This window comes from Equus przewalskii, chromosome 21 (genome assembly GCF_037783145.1).
Source record: "Equus przewalskii isolate Varuska chromosome 21, EquPr2, whole genome shotgun sequence".
In the NCBI taxonomy this organism is placed as follows: Eukaryota; Metazoa; Chordata; class Mammalia; order Perissodactyla; family Equidae; genus Equus; species Equus przewalskii.
In genome coordinates, this window is record NC_091851.1 from 36,989,091 (window position 1) to 37,008,831 (window position 19,741).

At 56.9% G+C, this 19,741-nt stretch overlaps 1 protein-coding gene across 3 annotated transcripts in view; it reads right to left on the bottom strand.

The window, feature by feature from the left end:
* The window catches only part of PREX1 (phosphatidylinositol-3,4,5-trisphosphate dependent Rac exchange factor 1), a 183,091-nt gene that overhangs the window by 97,390 nt on the left and 65,960 nt on the right, over positions 1 to 19,741 (bottom strand). For all 3 annotated transcript variants that reach the window (XM_070589411.1, XM_070589413.1, XM_070589412.1), the window contains exons 2-3: positions 11,721 to 11,792; positions 7,966 to 8,088 (exon numbers count right to left, since the gene is read on the bottom strand). In XM_070589411.1, the coding sequence (XP_070445512.1) occupies positions 7,966 to 8,088; positions 11,721 to 11,792 (195 nt within the window). The remainder of the gene's footprint in view (positions 1 to 7,965; positions 8,089 to 11,720; positions 11,793 to 19,741) is intronic.

Here is a 19,741-nt window from a genome sequence, read left to right on the forward strand (position 1 = left end):
TAACCAAAGCGTACACACATTTACACACACGGGACAAAGGGCCCTGACGCGCCCTCCAAGGAACCCCAAGCGGTCTGAGCGTCACAAAGCACAAGCCGCCTGCGCCAAACACCACCAGCGTCAGCAGGCCCAGAGAAAGCTCAGGGTCAGCAGCGAGCCCCCTGAGACGCCACCACACACGTCCACATGGGGGCAGGAAAGGGGGAGAGGGCACCCCAGCAGCCCCCGAGCAGAGCTATTTCTGTTTCCACGTGTCTCCAATGAGCCTAGGAGACCATCAAGGCCAACGGAGACGGATAAGGAGAAGTGTGGACCCGGGCCCAGATAAAAGATGTGAGGGAGAGGACCTGTCCTGTGCAGGGGACAGGAACCGGCCAGGGCCTGGGCTGCTCCTGCAGAGAAGGGCTGCAGGGCTGCGGAGGGCTGGGCACCTGAGTGACAGCAGGAGGTCCCGACCACACGTAAGGAGCTCTCGAAAAGCAGCCCCCTGCGGCCGGCCGAGAGCCTGGGCTTGCCTGGGCCTGCAGACCCCGCCCTCGGAGCCGCCCTGAGACAAGACACCAGCCACCGCCATGCTGACCCCCACGGACCACTAGCAGCATCGTCCTTGCAGCTCCAGGCGCACCTCTGCGGCCAGACCACCCAGGTGCACAGCCCCACTGCCCAGGTCGCCAGCCCTGTGACCTGGGGCAAGGCATGTAATCTTTCAGGGCCTCCGCGTCCTTGTCCATAAATTACAGCCAACAATCACCTCCCCACGTAAGGTTGTTGGGATTCACAGTAAGTGCTTAAAACAGCGCACAGTAGTGCTTGTTAACTAACAGCTACTATTATTAGCTGCTATTGATGCGGATGCTATTATTACCATCACCAAGACGTCAGCAAATTCATATTCCACCAGTGAATCCGTCCATGACGAGGTAGGGCAGTGGATGGGTAGGTTTTAATGGCAAGAAAAGAGAAAGGCAGAGTGAGGAGGGACCTGAGTGGACTCTGGTCCGGGGAGGGCCACCAGGGGAAGGCAACAGGCAGATTTTGAGCTGGGGGGCCTTGCCCCACTGCCCCCTGGTGTGCCTTACTTGTCATTCAGGCGCTGTCCATCTCTCCCCTCTCCCTCTAGGCTGTGAGTGCCTTTGCACCTGCTGAGGTCAGTGCTGGGGTGTCAGTGGGGACTGACGTCCCCGGGAGAGAGCAGCCATCATGACTGTTTGATCAATGAAAGCAAGAAAGCAGAGGAAGGAACTGAGAGGTGCCCACCGCCCCTCAAACCAGCCCCCTGCTTCTACCCAGGCAAGCCTGGCCCCCTACATCCGCAGCATCAGCTCTTCACTGGAACATCTGTTGTTTTACTCACCCAGCATCCGTTCCCCCTTGTTCTGGTCATGGCCCCCAATTATTCCCCTGGGGACCTGCCTCCTACACTCCGAGCTTACTGACCCCACTCCACTCACCCTAGACCAAACCAATGCAAGAGCTCCCTGTCCTGCCAACAGTGGCCCTGTGACCCAAGCTGGGCCCATGACAGCCCTCAAGGACGCGTGCTAGAATCATTGTGAAGAGAAGCCCTCTTTGAACTGTTGTTGCTGAGCTGGCAGTGTCAGCCTGGAACTGCTGAGAGCCACCTTTGTCACAGCGTGAGGCAACCACCCCCTCACCCCTCAAGAACGAAGCCAATACAAAGGAAAGCAGAGCCAAGAGACAGAAAAATACCAAGTCCCGAAAACACCATATGGGGTCCTGGATCCAGCTATGCCTGAAGCCAATCACTCCTGAACACTTCACTTACGGCTCATTAGTATGAACCATAAAGTCTCTTTTGTTTGTTTGTTCCAGCCTGTTTGAGTTGGTGTTTTTGTTGCTTGCAGTGAAGACAGTCCTAGTACCTGCACACTCTGAAAATGGGAAGAAAATGAAGACCCGGACCCAACTCGGGGGAGGTAATAGGGTCTCCCTGTCCACCTCCATCTGTCCGATGAAGGGTAGGGACAGAAGGCAGAGACAAAGCTGTCTGTCCCCACACACCAAGCCAATCACCAGGCAGTGCTCGGTGCCGGCTGGAACGCTGCTGAGAATTCAGGACCCCGGGAGCACAGCGGCAGAGCGCTGTGACGGACCAGCGATGTCCGCCACCGATGCAGGAGAGGAGCGGAAGCGGTAAGAAAGATCACCACAGGCTGGTCATTCCTCACCCGAGCCCCCTCTCTGACACACCCAGCAGTGTCCTCCTCCCCTTCAGCCTGCGAAAAGGGCAGGGGACCGAGGCACGAGGCTCGGAGAGGGTGAACTGAGCAAACGGCAATGCCTCCTCTCCAAAGCTATGCCCGGTTCCATGACTCCTGGACCCTCCGCGGAGCCCACCCCGGCTGCGTCTCGGGCCCAGGAGCCTGAAATATGGCAGCGCTGCTTCTGACAGCTAGGAGTTTAAGCGTTCCCTCTCGTCCTCGGGGCCCCACACGGGCTTTGATGGTTTTGCCAGAAAGAATTAGACAAACAGTTGTGCGCACACAGATGTGGCGGGCGGCGAACGTGCGGCTGCGGGTCTGGGCTGCGAAGGAGGAGAGGTGGATGGCTGCCAGCTGGAACCGCTGGGGGAGAGGGTCAAGCCCCCAGGGAGGGCCCGAGGACTGTCAGAGGCAACGGCTGCCGTCCGCAGGACCCGGGGCTGACACCGGCTCCACGGAGACCATCTGCTCGAAACCACTCACTTCACACCCAAAAAGGCTGAGACTCAGCGCAGGGAGGGAGCTGGCTGCGAGGCTCGGTCTCACGTTTTCGAGGGCTTCCTCGACCTCATCCACCTACGCACACAGCTTCGGGGAGGAGTGAACGCAGAACTCAGGCCACGCAGTGCTGCCCTGCTCAACACCTACAGGGTCCGGCCCGCCACGAGCTGAACTCCCTCCGCCACTCACTCTGCTCCCTGACCCAGCCCCGCTTCCCTCCAGCGTCCAAGCTGCTCCCCTTCCAGGGCCTCTGCCCTCGCCCTCCTCCCCCACCTGGCATACCCCCCAAGACGGCTCCACGGCACCACCTCGCCGCCGGGGCCTTCCCTGCACAGGGATGCCAGATAAAACACAAGGCACTCGCTTGGGTTCCCGTTTCAGATAAACAATGGATTTCTTAGTGTAAGTATGTCCCTAAGACTGCACGAGACATACTTATACTAAAACGTTATTTGTCGTTTTCCTGGAATCCCAACCCCCTCAGCTGTCCTGGGTCTTCTTTGCTGAATCTGGCCACTCGGCCCCTGACTTCCCGATTTCAGAAACTCGAATGGAGCCCCCCACCCCACCGCGTCACATCCGCACTTTATATTCCTCGAGTCCCGCGTCACCTTCGGAAACGGCCTCCTATGTTCACTCCCTCGCCTCTGCCCCTCCCGGCAGCAGGGAGCAAGCCTGTCCCACTGAGCCGGCATCCTCAGGGCCGAGCATGGTGCCTGGCACCCCAGAGGGGCTTAGCATGTGTTTCAGGAGACCTATCACGTAAGATGGCAAAAACACAAGCGCTGGTGCCAGACGACATCCGCTCAAACCCCGGCTCCGACACTCACCGGCTGTGTAAGCTTGTGATATGACTTACCCTCTCTGGGCCTCAGTTTCCTCATTTGTCAGCGGGCATAGTAACAGTACACACTGTCACAGGTGGTGGTGAAGGTTTCATGGATCAATATTTGTAATGCACGTGGAACAGTGAGTGCCCAGCACAGAGAGAAAGTTCACTCCGGGCTGGTCTGTGATCACCTCAGGACTTCGTGGTTGGGTTTTGGGGTGAGGGGGTGAGGGATTCTCCTGCTGTCCACTGACTGGGGCCGCACCCGGTGGCTGCTCTGTAAGCCAGGGCCCCCCACTGGGTCTGGGTCCCCTTCCTCTCACGGAGACCCTGTCACCAGAGCTCCATCCCCAGTAACTACCTCACCGCCCTGCTGCCTCAGCCCCGGCAGGGAGCCACCGAGCCGGGGAGGGGCGCGGCGGACACTGTGGTGAGCCACGCAGAGCCCCAGGGGGACAGCAGCGGCCACGGCTCAGGGAGTCCCTCCCCAGGAACCGTGGTGTAAAGCTCACCCCCTCACTGCAATTCGGGGTGACCCGAAGAGCACCCCAGCTCCAGGGTTCCTCCCCGTGGGATCAGCTGCAGGTGGGTACAAGCGGGCGGCCACCTGCATGCAAATCTGCAGCTTCCAGAAACCCCACCTGGGGCAGAGGCTGCTTTTAAAGGGAATTCAGGGCCATCCTCCATGGCACAGGGGAAAGAAGGTGAGGATTTCAAACTTTAAATTTTAAATTGAAACAATGGTTTTAAATTAAAAACACTGAATCACACACTGAGAAAGCAGGCTCCTTTTTCAATTGTTCCAATTACCCCGAGGAGGGTCTCGTAGGCGTGATGTGACACTAACACCGTCTGACACTCTAATCTCCCCTGTGATCTAACCGAGGGCAGGCCACAGGCGCAGACGCAGTGGGCGGGGGCTCCAGGCGGCCCGGGTGCCACAGCTGGGTTTCCATCGCGTTGGTTTTACGTACTTTCGCGCTTCCATCTGTAACAAGTGATGCTCGTTTTCCATTTCCAATGACAGTGCAAATTTCCCTTTTTAAATAGGTTTATAAACAAATCTACTTTTTAAAAGATTAAAGCAAGGGGTACCCGTACCCAGCAAAAATGATAACACAGTGCGTGAATCAATGAAGTCTAAGAGCGCTGGCCTGGCCACGGAGGGGTGGGGGCTCCGACCTGGCTCTGCCACCTGCACGCTCACAACCTTGGGTTCAACCTTCCCCTCGGTGTGCTGGCCTGTGGGGTCGGCTCAGGGCTGGACTCCGGTCTGGAGGCAGGGAGAAAGCAGAGAACGTGCCAGCGTCCCTGCCCTCGTGTCACTGATATTCGGGGGGGCCGGTCACAAACAAAAAGGAAGCCAAACCTCCACTAAGTCAGATGGCGACAAGGGCCGCAGAGAAGAAGGAAGTCAGGGTGTGACAGGGCAGACAGCATGACAGTGTCAAACAGGGCAGGCAGGAAAGGGTTCTGGGAGAAGGGGCTGTTCCGTCAAGATTTCAAGGAGGCACAGGGAGGTCTGGGGGACACGGTCCAGGAGAGGCTGGTTCCAGGGCAGCGAGGCGGCCAGTGTGGCCGGGGTGGGCTGAGGGTCCAGGACTCTGGGGTCCGGCAGGGGGTCAGGATTTATTTCAGGGAAGCGGGAAGAGGAGTGAAGACACCAGAATGATGCCTCTGGCGGCTGAGGGCAGAACATGGTCTCCGAAACCCTTCGTTTTCATCAGAGCCTCAGCCCCTTGTCCTTGTGTCGCAGCCACGGGCCCCACTGGGTCACAGGAACAAACATGTACACAGCACAACCAGGCGGACACTTCCTGAGCAGCTGTGAACGAGCCGGGCGCTGCTGCTCCTGCGATTCCTCTCAACCCACCCGCCTGTTTTACAGAAGAGAAACTGAGGCAGACGGCGTGGTCCTCCTCCCAGGGTCACAGCGCTGGGAGCAGCACAGGGATGAGGCGCCCGACCTCTGGGGCAGGCAGGACACACGCCGGGCTGGGAGGATACCCCGAACCAGGACAACTTCCACAGAGGCCTGAACTTGCAGCCAGGGCACCAGGCCCTGACAGCAGGCCACTGTCCTCGTCGACGCCCAGTCTGATGAGGCGGCAGGAGAAGGGTCCGGGCAGCACAGAAGGAGAGCGTATGGAAGAGAGGTCGCCCCCGGGGCCCTGACCTCCCCCTGCCTTCCTTCCTCCAGCCGACCCTGCACCTCCAAGCGAGTTAGGGATCCTGCACGGAGTAGGGGGAGCCCGCGTTGGGCTCAGGATCCAGAGACCCTCACTGACCAACCAGTTCAACCTGCTCACCACACCTCTGTGGCTCAGGCAGAGGTCAGAGGACCAGGGGGCCCGGGTTTATTGGCAAGTGGACAATGCACCTTGAGAACCCCTTCCCTGCTCTGGCTCAAGTATGAACTATCCCACCCTAAGCTTGGACGCCACCCCAATCATGCCACCTCCTCCCCGAAGCCCTCCCGAGTGCCCAGCCGGAACAATGCGCACACCGACACCCCGTGGCATGGGCTCAGCGACGGGCCGGCCCCAAGGCCTTCATCCGCATTAACACCCCTCATCCTCACAACAGCACCGCACGGCAGGTACCGTCCTCACCCCCGTTTTAGAGACTTGGAGACTGAGGCCCAGAGAGGTGGAGTGACTTGCCCAAGGTCACCCAGCTGGTCAGTGGTGGAACAGGGATTTGAACCCAAGCAGCCTGGCTGCAGAGAAACGAGGACTCACCCTTTCCTTTGAGCCCGAAGGGAAGACTTCGATTCTTTTTATTTTCCTAGTTAAGACATGTTTTCAGAACCACGATGCTACTGGTCCCTTCTCACCACCTCACTGCTGCCACCTGCTCCTGGTGCCACCATCTAGGACGCCAGTGACCTCCTCCTGCTCTCCCGTCCCCCACCCCCTTTGCAGTCTGCTCTCCCTCGCAGCAGCCAAAGGCCCTTTAAACCCACAGCAGACCCCATCTCTCCTCTGCTCGGTGCCCTCCCTCTGTGCCCATCTCCCCAGGGCCCCATCCTGATCTCATGTGCACCTTACTTCAAGCATTGAAGAACAGTGACTATGTGAACAGAAAGACGACATCCAGCATTCATGGAGCCCTCACGGTGTGCCGGACCTGTCCCAGGCACTCTCCTCCTACCATCTCACACAGTCCTCAACAAGGCCATGGGCCAGGTCTAGCTTCCTATCCATTTTACAGGTGAGCACACCAAGGTACAGACAAGCTAAGACAATCTGCCGAGAGCACCACAGCCCATGAGCAGCTGGGCAGCGGGGCCGGGGCACCACCCTCCTCACACAGCAGGAGACGGTCACTCTGCGGGCTGTAAGGCCCTGAGGGCAGAGCTGCCCTGCGCTCTGTCGTCCTACCCTCTGACCATCAAGATGTGAGGATGACAATGACCAAAAGCAGCACTAATGTGGACGAAGTACTTACTTAACCCCAGGGCTTCCAGATCTCGGCACCCCTGCCACTGGAAGCTGGATAAGTCAATGTATGGGGGCCGTTACGTGCATTATAGGATATTTAGTGGCATCACTGGCCTCCACTGGAAGTCAGCAGGACTTCCCGGAGTTGTGACAACCAAAAGTGTCTCTGGTCATGGACAAATGGCCCCTGGGGACAAGAGCACCCCGGCTGAGAACCACGCTCTACCTACACACGTCGCTGCTTCGCATCTCGGGGTTTTCCCATCAACCCACGGAGGGAGGCATGCTTATTCCTACTGCTCAGGCAGAGGAGGAAACCGAGGGTCAGAGGGGGAAGCAGCCCGCGAGGCCAGTGCGGGTTTTCCTCCCTGAGGAGGGCCCGGCAGGCACAGAAGGAGAGGGCACGGAAGAGCAGGGCCTCGTGTGGGTGGCATTCTCCCCCTCTTCCCCTCACTGCCCCCACAATGCCAAGCCACTTGGGCAGAGAGAGGCCGTCACATCGAGCATCAGCTGCCCTGACCGGCAGTGCGGGCAGGCACCCAAGGGTCAGACCCCCTTCCTGGCCAGCGGGTGGCAGAGCTAGGACCTAAAGCAGGCCTGTCAGACCCAACTCCAGCCTCTCGGCCGCTGGCTGCCCTGTTGGTCACTCTGCAGCAGAGGGGCCCCAGAAGGCCAAGAGGTCACGGGAGCCCCAGGACAAGGTCATTCAGCAAGGAGCTCTGGGGAGAAGGGACCATGCTCTATGTGATGTTGGCGGGAAGGGAGAGCCAATTAAATACCCCCCAGTCTGCTCGGCCCGAGCCTCTTCCCACTGTTCCCGGGGGCCGAGGCTGGGCCGCCTGCCTCCTGCCTGTCCCCCTCCAGACAGGCCCACAGAGGAAGCTGGCTGAGCGTGGCTGGAGTGGGGCCTGGGGAGAAGCCCAGGTCCCAAAAGCTGCAGGTGCTGACCGGGGCGGGGCTTAGCACTCACAAATTTTAAGAAAACGTTCCCGAGTTCGTGCTGAGACTGAGGCTCCGGGTGTAAGCAGTACTCCAAGGCAGCCAGGAAGTCCTTATGCACCTCCAGGATGTCCTCGATGTTCGAGAAGAGGATCTGTGAGGAAAAGCGAGGCCAAGGACAGCGTTAACCGGGCCGCGAAGGGAGAGCAAAGCCAAGCACAAACACACACACAACCCCCAGCCCAGCTGAGGGTGAAGTGGAACAGGCACCTTCACCCCAGGGAGCCAGAGCACCGCTAATAAAAACGGTGATGGCAACAGAAGCAGGGCCAGCCTTACCGAGCAGGGTGAACGCCTGATCCCGTGCTGAGAACATCACGTGCATTTACGCCACCTAATCCCCCCTGCAACTCCATGGGGTAGAAAATACCATTATCCCCCACTCAGAGATGAAGAACGGACGCTCAAAAAACAATTAATGGGGCCGGCCTGGGGGCGTAGTGGTTAAGTTCGTGCACTCCACATCGGCGGCCTGGGGTTCGCAGGTTCGGATCCTGGGTGTGGACCTAGCACCACTCATCAAGCCATGCTGAGGCAGGCGTCCCACATAAAATAGAGGAAGATTGGCAATAAGTGTTAGCTCAGGGCCAGTCTTCGTCACCAAAAAAGAAATAAAAATAACTATCATTCTCAAGGCCACGCAGTCCGGCAATCAGCAGAGCTGCGTTTCAGCATGCAGAGAGTCATGTATTAAGAGCTTCACCACAGTCTTTGCCGTGGCCTGACATAGCTGGGCTGTCCAATTCTAAGATTTTCAAAATAACGAGGGCACTTCCATGCACCCATCAAAATGATGTGGTAGAAGAAATACAGTAGGGTTGCACGTTCCCAATATGCTGTTTAAACTCACGAACACCGTCTAAGGGCGCCCGTTTCCCCGTATGATCCTGTCAAGTCTGAAACGCACATACAATCAGACCCAGAAATCCCACATTTTAGAATTTAATCTTTCAATCATTTGTTTCCAACCAGGGGCCATTCTGCATCCCAGGGTACATCTGCCAATGTCTGGGGACATTTCTGGCTGTCATAAATCAGAGGGAAAGGACACTACTGGCGTCTCACAAGGAGAGGCCAGGGATGCTGCTAAACATCCTACAACGCACAGGACGGCCCCCCAGCCACGAATGACCAGCCCCCAGTGGCAACTGTGCCGGTTTGAGAACGGGGTGGATGGCCAAGAGCATATCCCACACCCTCACTGGCAGTAGCAAAAGACTGGAAAAAAGCCAAGTGTCCATTAATGAGGACTCGTCAAATAGTTAAACTGGACTGATTACAATTAAATAAATTCCACACGCTGAAGAAGAACCTGCAGATCTGTATGTGTGGACATGGACCCCTGGAATGATTCTTGACATAAGGTGTTAAGTGGGGAGGGGGTCATGGCGCCAAACCGGACTCCAGCAGGGGCCATTTGTGTAAAATAACAGACAGAAAGGCCGCTCCCGTCCGTGCCAGCAGAAGCAGACGCTGCGTGGACAGGACACGAGCCGGGAGCTGGATGGGCCTCTGGGAGGGAGACCACGGGGACCTCCATTTACTTTAGGCCGCTGTGAACTGCACAAATCCCTTTTTCCGTCTTTTTTTTCTTTTTAACAGGTGCATTTTTAATTTAATTTTGAAAAAGGCACTCAGGTGGTCCAAAAGTCAAAACATGGTAAATGAAGCCAGTGAGGAGCCCCTCTGCCACCCACGCCCACGGCCCACAGCCGGGGCACCAGCCTTCCTTCTGGGTCTCTTACATTCATTCCTTCAGCAGGTATTTACTGAGCACCCACTGTGTGCCAGGCACTGTTAGAGGCCCTGGGGACACAGCAGGAACAGGCAAGTCCCTGTCCCCATGAAGGTGACATTCTAGTGGAAGGGGACAGACAGCAAACAGATAACTATGGTCTTCTGGGTGGTAAGAAGCACGAAAGACAGAAACAAAACAGGAAGGTGTCCCAGGGTGGGGCAGGAGGAGAAGTGTGCAAATTTAAACAGAGGCCAGAGACACCACCCTGAGAGGGTGACATATGAGTCAAGACCTGAAGCAAGGAAGACCGACCCCATGGCCCCTGGGAATGCACCAGTCTGCGGAGGGAGCCGGCCTGAGGGCGGGCAGGGGGCCCGAGGGGCTGGAGATCACCTCTCAACTGCTGCAGGCTGTGAGGGCCAGGGACCCGCTTCCCCCTGGGCGTTGCCTTGGGGACACTCCTCATGTGAAGGGGCTGGAAAAATCCCCTACACTGTTCATGTGGTTCTTTTCCTCTCTCTCATTTTGTCCAGTTCACATAGTTGAATCTACTTATGTTAAAGACACAGACACAAAGATCCTACCGTTACAGTGACTTCAAGGAAAGGCCATAAAATTTCAAAGTATTTGTGTCCTGAGTGTACATCCAAAAGGAATGAGAGCGTGTGTCCACTGAGACATATACAAGGATGGTCATAATAGCCAAAAACTGGAAATAACTCAAACATCCATCCAAAGGAGAATGGATGAGTAAATTGTGGTACATTCATGCTATGGAATACTACACAGCAATGAAAAAGAATGAATCACAGCTACACACAACAACATGGGCAAATCTCACAGGAATACAGTGAGCAAAAGGTGCAGACACAAAAGAGCTCACTTACATAAAGTTCAAGACCACGCAGAGCTAATGGATGCTTCTAGAAGTTAGTGGTCATCTTTGGGGAGGGGGTGCAGAGAAGCCTGTACTTAAGATTGCACCCTCCACTGTATGTGAGTTATATGTCATAAAAAACGGAATATTTTGAAAACTGTAATAAATTACAATTTATAATAAATAATTTTTAAATTGTAATAAATGGATTGTAAAAAATAGATGTAATAAACAGTGGCTGATCAGTAAATATTTGCTGGATGAGTGAATGAATGAATGCATAAAAGCTTCTATCCCAGGGCTACCAGGGACCAGCCACGCAGTGACCCTGAGCAGGTCTCTTTACTTCTCTAAGCCTCAGCTTTCTTCTCCAAAAAACTGGGCTCAGAGAATTGTCAACATGCAAGGACACTGTCCAGATTAACCAGGACATGTGGGGGGATGTCCTGTGTGACCAAGTCCTTTGTGTGCTGTACATGCTGGGCACCTCTGACCCGCCCGCCCCCTCCCCATCTCCCTCTCTACCCTAGAGTCGGGACCTTGGAGCCCCAAGGACTGAAGGTGGCTTCCCAGAGAGTGAGGTCACACGGGAAAGCCAGCCCAAGGAGGGGAGCGCTGGGGGCCTCCAGCGTGCACACAGAAGGCCTATTGATGTCCTGCTGAAACTCCCCAGAGCCACGGCCAAGACGAAGCCCGACCCCATCACTCACCCGCCCTGCCCGATGCTCAGTGCCCAGGGCAGGCAGGGCTGGGCTGCCAGCGGGGCGGCTGGCTGGGGGCCGCCAGCCCCCAGGGGCGCCCGGGAAGGGATTTTCCACTGGCTCCAGGCCAGGGGGCCTGGCCCGAGGAGGCTGGAGGACAGGAGGGCCATGGTGAGCAAGGAGAGAAAGTCTTCAGTGGGGAAGCGGGGGCCTGAGGCCAAGTTCTCCTGACGCCCACGGAGCACAGTTTGCTCACAGGACAGAGGCGGGGGGCAAGCTGCGGGAGGGCAGAGCCAGTGGCCAGCGGGCGAGTGTGCCCTCCGCCCTGCACCCTCTGAGCATCGCCCCGCAAGGACCAAGGCCCACGGCCAGAGGGACAGCCTGGAGGGGGCCAGCCCAAGCATCCACACCTTGACGTTCTCCTCCGTGAGGCCCTTCTCCACGGCGTCCGTCACGTTCTGCCGGATGCGATGCAGGAACGCCTGGAGGAGGGAAGCAGCGAGAGGTGAGCATCCACGTCTCTGGTCTCCCGGGGACGGCCCGAGAGAAGGGTCACAAGGTCAAACGCCAGCTAGGATCCAGGAGGTACCACAGTCTGGGGACACGGGCTGGGAGTTAGGAGAAACCTACCTGCCTCTCAGTCAACAGACGCTGCTGAGCATCTGTGACCCCGGCCCCGTGCAGAGATCGACCCCAGGCCCCGCCCTCGAGGAGACATGCTCGCACCTGCTGCATCAGCCCATCCCTCTCAGACTACATTCATCTTCTCTTTTCTTTTTTAATTTAACTTCCAAATAGTAACACACTCACATGGCTCAAAAGTCAAAAATATAAAAAGTCTCCCTCCCATATCCCGGGCCCCATCCATCAAGTCCCTCCCCAGCCCCCTGGGAACCACAGCTACTGGTTTCTTGTGTGTCCTTCCAGAGGATGCTTACGCGAAAACCAACACACACACACACACACACTGGCCAAGGGGTATGAGCTTCCAGGCACAAGATGAGTAAGTTCTGGGGATCTAATGTACAGCAAGCGAGGACAGCTAGTAACATCGTATTACATATTTGAAAGGTGCATACGGGGGTCATCATTTTGCAATATATAAGTGTACGAAATCAACACCTTGTACCCCTTAAACATACACAGTGTTATATGTCAATTAAATCTAATAAAGCTGGAAAAAAACACACAAATGTATATGTACATATACATGTACATATACAGTCATGCGTCACTTAACGTTGGGGACACGTTCTGTGAAACGTGTGGTGAGGCAATTTCGTCGTTGTGTGAACGTCACAGAGTGGACCTACACAAACCTCGAAGGCACAGCCTACTACACACCTAGGTTACATGGTACTGATCTTATGGGAACACAGTCATACATGCGGTCCACTGTTGGCTGAAAGGTCATTATGTGGCACGTGACTCTACATACATATGAAAATATTCTTATTTTTTCCCCTTTTTACACACCGAAAGACAGCACAGGATGCACTGCATCTGCTTTTTCCACTTAATATAGCTGAGGGATCTCTCTATATCATTCTACAGGGAGTATCCCTTTTTCCTTTTCTTTTTTGGTGAGGAAGACTGGCCCTGAGCTAACATCTGTGGCCGATCTTCCTCTATTTTGCACGGGAGACACCTCCACAGCGTAGCTTGATGAGCTGCAGGCGGATGACGTGCTAGGTCCAGGCCCAGGGTCCAACTCGCAAACCCCAGGCCGCCAAAGCAGAGCACATGAAGTTAACCACTATGCCACCAGGTCGGCCCCCTCATTCTTTTCTTAAGGCCATTCAGGATCCTACCATATGGATGGACCAGCTGTTCTGCCTCTCTTTCCAGGGGCTCAAACAGAGAAATCATTTCTCCCCTCTGTGAAGTGACAGGCGATACAGGAAGGGTTGGCGGGGACTGTGGGGGATGGGCAGCACACGCTCATTGAAGGGGGACAGCTGTTCGACCCCAAAGCGTGGCCAGGTGGGAAGGCAGTAGGCCAGTATTCCCAGATGTTATGGGTTTTCGGGGTTTTTGGGGGGCCGAGAAGCCAGGAATTAGGATTTTTTAAGCAAAGTCTCCCAGTTTTTAAATGTTGGCAAAAGGGCCCTGTGTCTTTGTGAGGAGCTGCGTCTCAGGGCTCCAGCATGGAAGCGGGGACCAGAGTGGAGGGGTGCAGCCGTGCTGACGAGGTATGAGGGCGGCCTGGCCCTGGAGGGCGCGACAGAGCAGGCAGAGGAAGGGCCCCTGAGATGGCTGCGGATGGGCCGAGGGGGCAGAAGGGACGTGGGGCAGGAAGGGGATGGAGATGGTTCCGGAGGGAGACCAGGGCCAGCTGCGCACAGCAAACTCCACCCGGTGTGCCCGACTCCAGGACTTGGCTCCAGGTGGACCTGACAACACCCACATGGAGACTTCACGGTCCTGTCACGGCCACAGGGCCACAAGGAGCTGTGGTGGCCTGTCTGTGGCCCTCTTTGCCACGGCTGATGACAGCATGGCGGCTCTTGGAGCAGGGCCTGGGGGAGCACACAGTGCCGGCTGCAGGCTAACTAAGAGCGCATCTCACGCAACTGTGCTCATCTGGGGAGAGCTCCACGCGGGGGGGCAATGAAAGGACTGCCGGGATGGAGGGAAGTCAGCACAGGGGCAAGGAGGGCAGAGGGGAGTCTGACTCCCAACAGATGGCTGTCGGATCCCTTCCCATCACCCAAGGGATGTCCACGGCTGTCACGGTGCCGGCCACACGCAGACTCGGGTCTCCTAGGCGGTGGCACCGTGGCGCTCCACATGGCGGGTCACAGAGAGCAAAGCTGAGGACACGCAGCAAGGTGGCCTTGCCTCTGTCCACACTCGCCGCAGGACGATCTCGACCCGGCCCCTCAGCTCCGGTTTGTACCCCAGCCAGGCCTCCTCCCCTAAAATCCAGGCTCTTATCTGGATCTTGACATCTCCGCCTGGGCATCCAAACCCCGGTTCCTGATCGTCCCTCCACACCCACACCACTGAGCTTCTCCCAGGCTGATCAACAGCTCTGCCTTCCCAGGGCTCTAGCCAAACCGCCCCCATCGTCCTCAACCCCCGTTTCTCTGACCCCCCATTTCCGTCCACCACTGAACGCGAGGAGCCTCACCTTCAACATGTGTTAAAAGTCTAGCCACTTCTCCTCCCTCCACGGCCACCTCACCTGGTCCAAGCCACCATCACCTCCTGCCTGGGCTAACAGAGTCACCTCCCTGTCCCCCCACCCCTCAAAAGTCCTTTCTCCACACACACAGCCAGAAGGATCCTTTTAAAGTTGTTCATCAGACTCTTCAAGGCTTCCCACTCACTCAAAAAAACTCCAAACCCTTCCCCAGCCCGTAGGCGCCCATGACCTGGTCCCAGGTAATTTCTCTGACCTCGCGCTCCAGCATTCCATCACCCCATCACCCCGCATCTCAATAACCTGCAGCCACACCTTCGTTCTCTCTATTCCTTCCACCCGCCAGACACATTCCTGCCTCAGACCTTTGCACAGGCTCCTCCTACCAGGAGGACACGCTCCCCCAGCTCTGCCCTGGGCCAGCTCCTTCTCACCCATCAGGCCTTAGCTCAAATGTCACCTCCTCCAAGAGGCCCTTCTTGTCTCCATGCGCTTCCCATCTTGCATTAAGAGCCCATTTGACAGAGGGAGAGACTGAGGTTAAGCGGTCTACACTAGCTCCCAAGGGAAAGGCCAGGATCAGAAGGGAACAAAGCTGGGACGACACCTCTATCCCAGTCCAACAACAGCGGCCAGGTTAGGAAACTGAACCTTTGGGTTTAAACCAGAGATCCTCCTCTTTCCTGCCGTGTGACCTCAGGAAAGTGCATTAGCCTCTCTGAGTCTCAGTTTACTATTCTCAAATATGGGTACACAGTATACTGTCCCACCTTTCAGAATGTGACAGGATAAAGCGCATGGAAGCCTCATCTGGGCAGCACCTTCCTCTCCTGTTCCCAGCTGTGTCCCCAGGGCCTGGAGTGGTGCCTGAAACATGGCAGGAGCCCCAATTTGTCACCTGGAAGCCTGCTGACCTTTCCTCTTAAAGGACAACGGGGCGAGGGCAGGACATCCTAGAGGCTGCTTTCACCGGGCCTGGGACACTGCCGGGAAGTCCAGCCACAGCACCCCGCCTGCCAGGAGACAAAGGCGGCCTGGCCAGCACAGCCGCAAGGGCAGGAAGCCGGGAGGGCAGCCCGGCTGGCCCAGATTGCGGCTTCCTGTCCCGGTTTCTTCACACGAGCGCGGCCACCACTATTGTGCTGGGACAATGAACGGCCCAGGCCACCCACCGAGGAGCTGCAAACAGGCCAGTGTGATGGGCACAATGGGCAGCCCGTGACCTGGACAGAGCGGGCAGGCGGGGGCCCGGGCAGGCCCTCACACTGCCCAGGACACAACCGGCTTTTCCAGTCAGTTAACGGGACCCTCGGGGGCGACTCCCTGTCCGAGCGCTGACAGCTCTGGGACGCTCGGCCAGCAGCAGCTCGCACCCTGGAAACCTGCCTTGGAGACCAGGCTGTTCCCAGGACTTCCAGGCCACCGGAGTCTCTGCCTCAGTCCGGAAGCTCTGTCCACGAGCGTCCACGCCTCAGTGGCCGGAGCCCATCCCCCACAACCTCCCCAGGGCCCCCTCTTCTTTGGATGATGAGGATGAAGAAAAAGAAGGATCCGGAAAAGGACAGAGACAAATTCAACGAAGACCCACAAGGCATCACTACCCCGCCTGGCCAACCTTAGCATGACGCCAAATTTGCTCTGAACCGTTTTCCAAAAGAAATTCCTCCGGCCTGGGGCGGCACGGACGGCAGGGCCCAAGGAGCCGGGGCGCCGGGAGAGCTCCCCTTCCGACCGGGGCGGCGGCTGTACAGGCGAAGGTGGGCGAGGGGCCCCACTGAGTGCACTGCAGACTGTCTACTCAGACACCGACGTGAGCGTCCAACCTCGAAGCAGAGATGGGAAGAAACGACTCCTGGAGAGCCACCTGTGCACCTGCCCCCGACAGGCCCCCCACTCTGGATACGCCCCCCGCCCTCTCCCATGCACACGAGTCGAGAAGCAACAGAGAATACTGCTTTGCGTGTTTACCACGTTTCTGCAAATGACGTGCCTCCAGCCACCTGCTTTCCCCGAGTCACCGTCATGTCGTCCGCACTTACCCACCTCAATCTGTACACCGGGCAGCGCTGGCCGTCCAGACCCCACCCACAGCCCCTGGTTCCCACCCCTGGGGCGCACACCAGCACCCCTTCCAGACGCCATCACCCCCATTTCTCGGCTGAGGGTCCCCTCTCCTGTGCAGAGCAGGCCGCAAAGACAGGTGAGAAAACTGAGGCATGTGAGGGATGCCGTTTCCCGAGTGCCCAGGGCCCACCGTGGTAAGCTGTGCAATGACACCCCTTTCAGGGCGGCTTCCTGGGGTGAGCTCCCCAATAAACCACGTGCCCTTGGATCAGTCTCAGGATCCGTTTGCGGGGCCACACTAAGGCCTCAAGCTGTTCGTTTCACTGCTGAGCAGTTACAATGACAGCACCACGTAACCGCCATCATGCCGCCAACACCTAAGTCGTTTCCAGCGTCCTCGCTATAAATGACGCTACAAGGAGGAGGTCCACGGGCCCAGGGGTGTGAGATCCCCCAGGCCACACCCAGGAGTGCAAGGGTTGGCCGTGGATCAGAGACATGTTCAATGGGATTAGTTACTTGCCAAATGGCTTTCCAACACGATGGCACCAATCTTTACTTCAACCAGCAGAGGATGAGAGACCCCACGACCCAGAACGAGACCCATGAGCTTTCATTCAGTCATGCAACAAACCCTTGCTGAGACCTGCAGAGTCCGTCATGAGCTCATTTCAATCTCACCACCAACCTCCAGGGCAGGTGGACTGGCCCCATTCTACAGGTGAGAAAAACTGAGGCCCCGAGGACGAGGACCGGCGGAAGCCACCCAGCCAGAAACAAACAGAGTGAACCCGGCCCAGCACATCCGGCTCCTGCTTCCTGCCGGGAGGAAGGGATCAGCGAGGCTGCTCACGGGGCTGCTGACCCACATGCCTCCGTGGTCCCCGGAGCTCTGGGCTCATCGATTAGTGATGTCTGCCACAGCTGTGGGAAGGAGGCGGCAGTAGGGCTGTGCATCTCCATCTCCAGCGACCTCCTATTTAACTGAGGGACCCAGAGAGGCAGGGATGCTTGTCTGACCCCAAACGAAAAGCTGGTGATAAAACTCAGATGAGAACCAGGTCTCCCGAGGCCAGGCCAGCCCTGCCGCTGCCCCACCGTGCCTTAGAGCGGTGGTCCTCGGCCGCAGGGGTGGCTCTGTCCCCAGAAGAGAGTTGACATATCTGGAGACATTTTGGTTGTCACAGCTGGGGATGTGGGTGCTCCTGGCATCCTGTGGGTGGAGGCCAAGGATGCTGCTAAACACCCTACAGTACCCGAGACGGCCCCCCAAAGACGCACCAGGCCCCAAATGTCAACAGCGCCAACGTGGAGAAACTCCTGCCTCAGAAGCGGCTCTCACTGAAAATCTAGAAAAACATCCAGCCCCCACCACGGCCGACAAGACCCTGTATGACGCAGGCTCTCCCAGCCCGCTCAGGCTCGCTCACACAGCGGCAGCCACTGTCTCTGCTTCCTGAACACACTGAGGCTGGTCCCCTCCCAGGCCTGTGCCACCGCTGCTCGCTGCCTGGAAGGCTTTCCCCCGAGACGTTACGGCAGGGGAGATGCCTCCTCAGAGAGGTCCCCCTGGACCGCGTATAAAGGAGGTCTCCCCACACGCCCCCCAGCCATCTGACCCCCATCACCGTCACGGAATTTACCAGCATCCACAGAGCTCTTGTCAATCACGTTACGTACAGATGTGACTGCTCAGCATCATCACCCCCCAGAGGGGCAGCTCTCTCAGGGCAAAAGACAGTTTCCCTCACTAATGTCCCTTCAGCCCCCAGGAACACTGCCTGGCGCACAGTAGGGACTCAAGAAAGGTGAGGAGGGAAGTGGAGGAAGGGGGCCTGGAAGACGCTCCAGAAGTAACTGGTACAGAATTGGAGTACTAGAATAATAATAATAACAAATTTACTATCCTTCATTAATTATTATTATACCTAACGCCTTGGGCCCTACTATGTGCAACGTGCTGCTCTAAGTATTTTAATCCTCACACAACCCCAGGAGGCAGGTACTATTATTACTGTGCCCATTTTACAGAGGAGAGAACTGAGGCCCAGCAGAGTAAAGAGTTTACCCGAAGCCACACAGCTGGTAAGTGGCAGAGCGGGGCCTCGAACCCCAGCAGTCTGCGCGGGGAGGAGTCCCCAGCCCACCGCCAACACAAGTCAGCGGGGAGTATCTGTAGACAGCCAACCACATAAGCACAAAACAGGGAGCAGCTGCCCTCTGGGGTGCCCCCTGGGGGCCACCATCTGTCTGGAACCTGCAGCCACAGCCCTGGGAGGATCTATCTCTCCCTGGAGATAAAAAGGACAGAGAGAGGCCCCTCGAAGTCACTCTCTGAGATGCCGGCAACCTGATCGCGGAGGGGAGGGGCCCGGCTGCCCCCAAGGACATGCCCGCACTGGCCGGGGTGACCTCACCAGACATATGGCGAAACCTGAGAGGACCAGGGACCGGCTGGAAGTGAGGGGAGGTGGGGGCAGGGCGGCAAGGACACAGGGAAGGGGGTGCCCTGACACCCATCCCCCAACACGGTCTGGGTGGCCCGAGGTCCAGGGGAGCAGGGTGACCGGAACAGCAGGGGCGTTGGTCCAAGTAAGGATAACAGGACAGTAACAACATCAGGGGGGCCTGGCACGGCTCCCAGAAGCCCCACAGGCCAGGGTGGGGAGACCCCCGAAAGCCCAACGACATCTTCAAACACCCAGATCCTATGCTCCGTCCACTTAAGTTTTGGGCATTGACCTTACAGCAAAAAATAAATCTCACATGTGGCATCAAGACTTCACTTCTGTATCTGATTTATAATTCTATCACTTGCGGTTTGGCTGAACAAATTGTCCGTCTTGACAAAGGACGATCCCACTGAAAACGGTTTGCAGAAGTCCATTTAATGACAAGGAGACAGGCTACTGATGCACCCCTAACTAGGGGAAAAAAACAAGTTACAGGAGAATACATAAAACCTAATCTCGATTTTGGTTAAATAAATTATCACTACATGAGCATGGAAAAAAGAAGTGTGCAAGGAAATACCCTAAACTATAGGAGAGGACGGCCAAGATTATTAGCTGTCCCCTAACAGCTGGTCTCTCCTTTTCCTTTAGAAGCAGAACCCTAGATTTTAGAATAGAGACTGTATTTCCCAGCTTCCCTTGCAGTTAGGTGTGACCTGGTGTGATCTGGGCTAGTGGGGTACAAGTAGATGTATTACGTATGACGTCT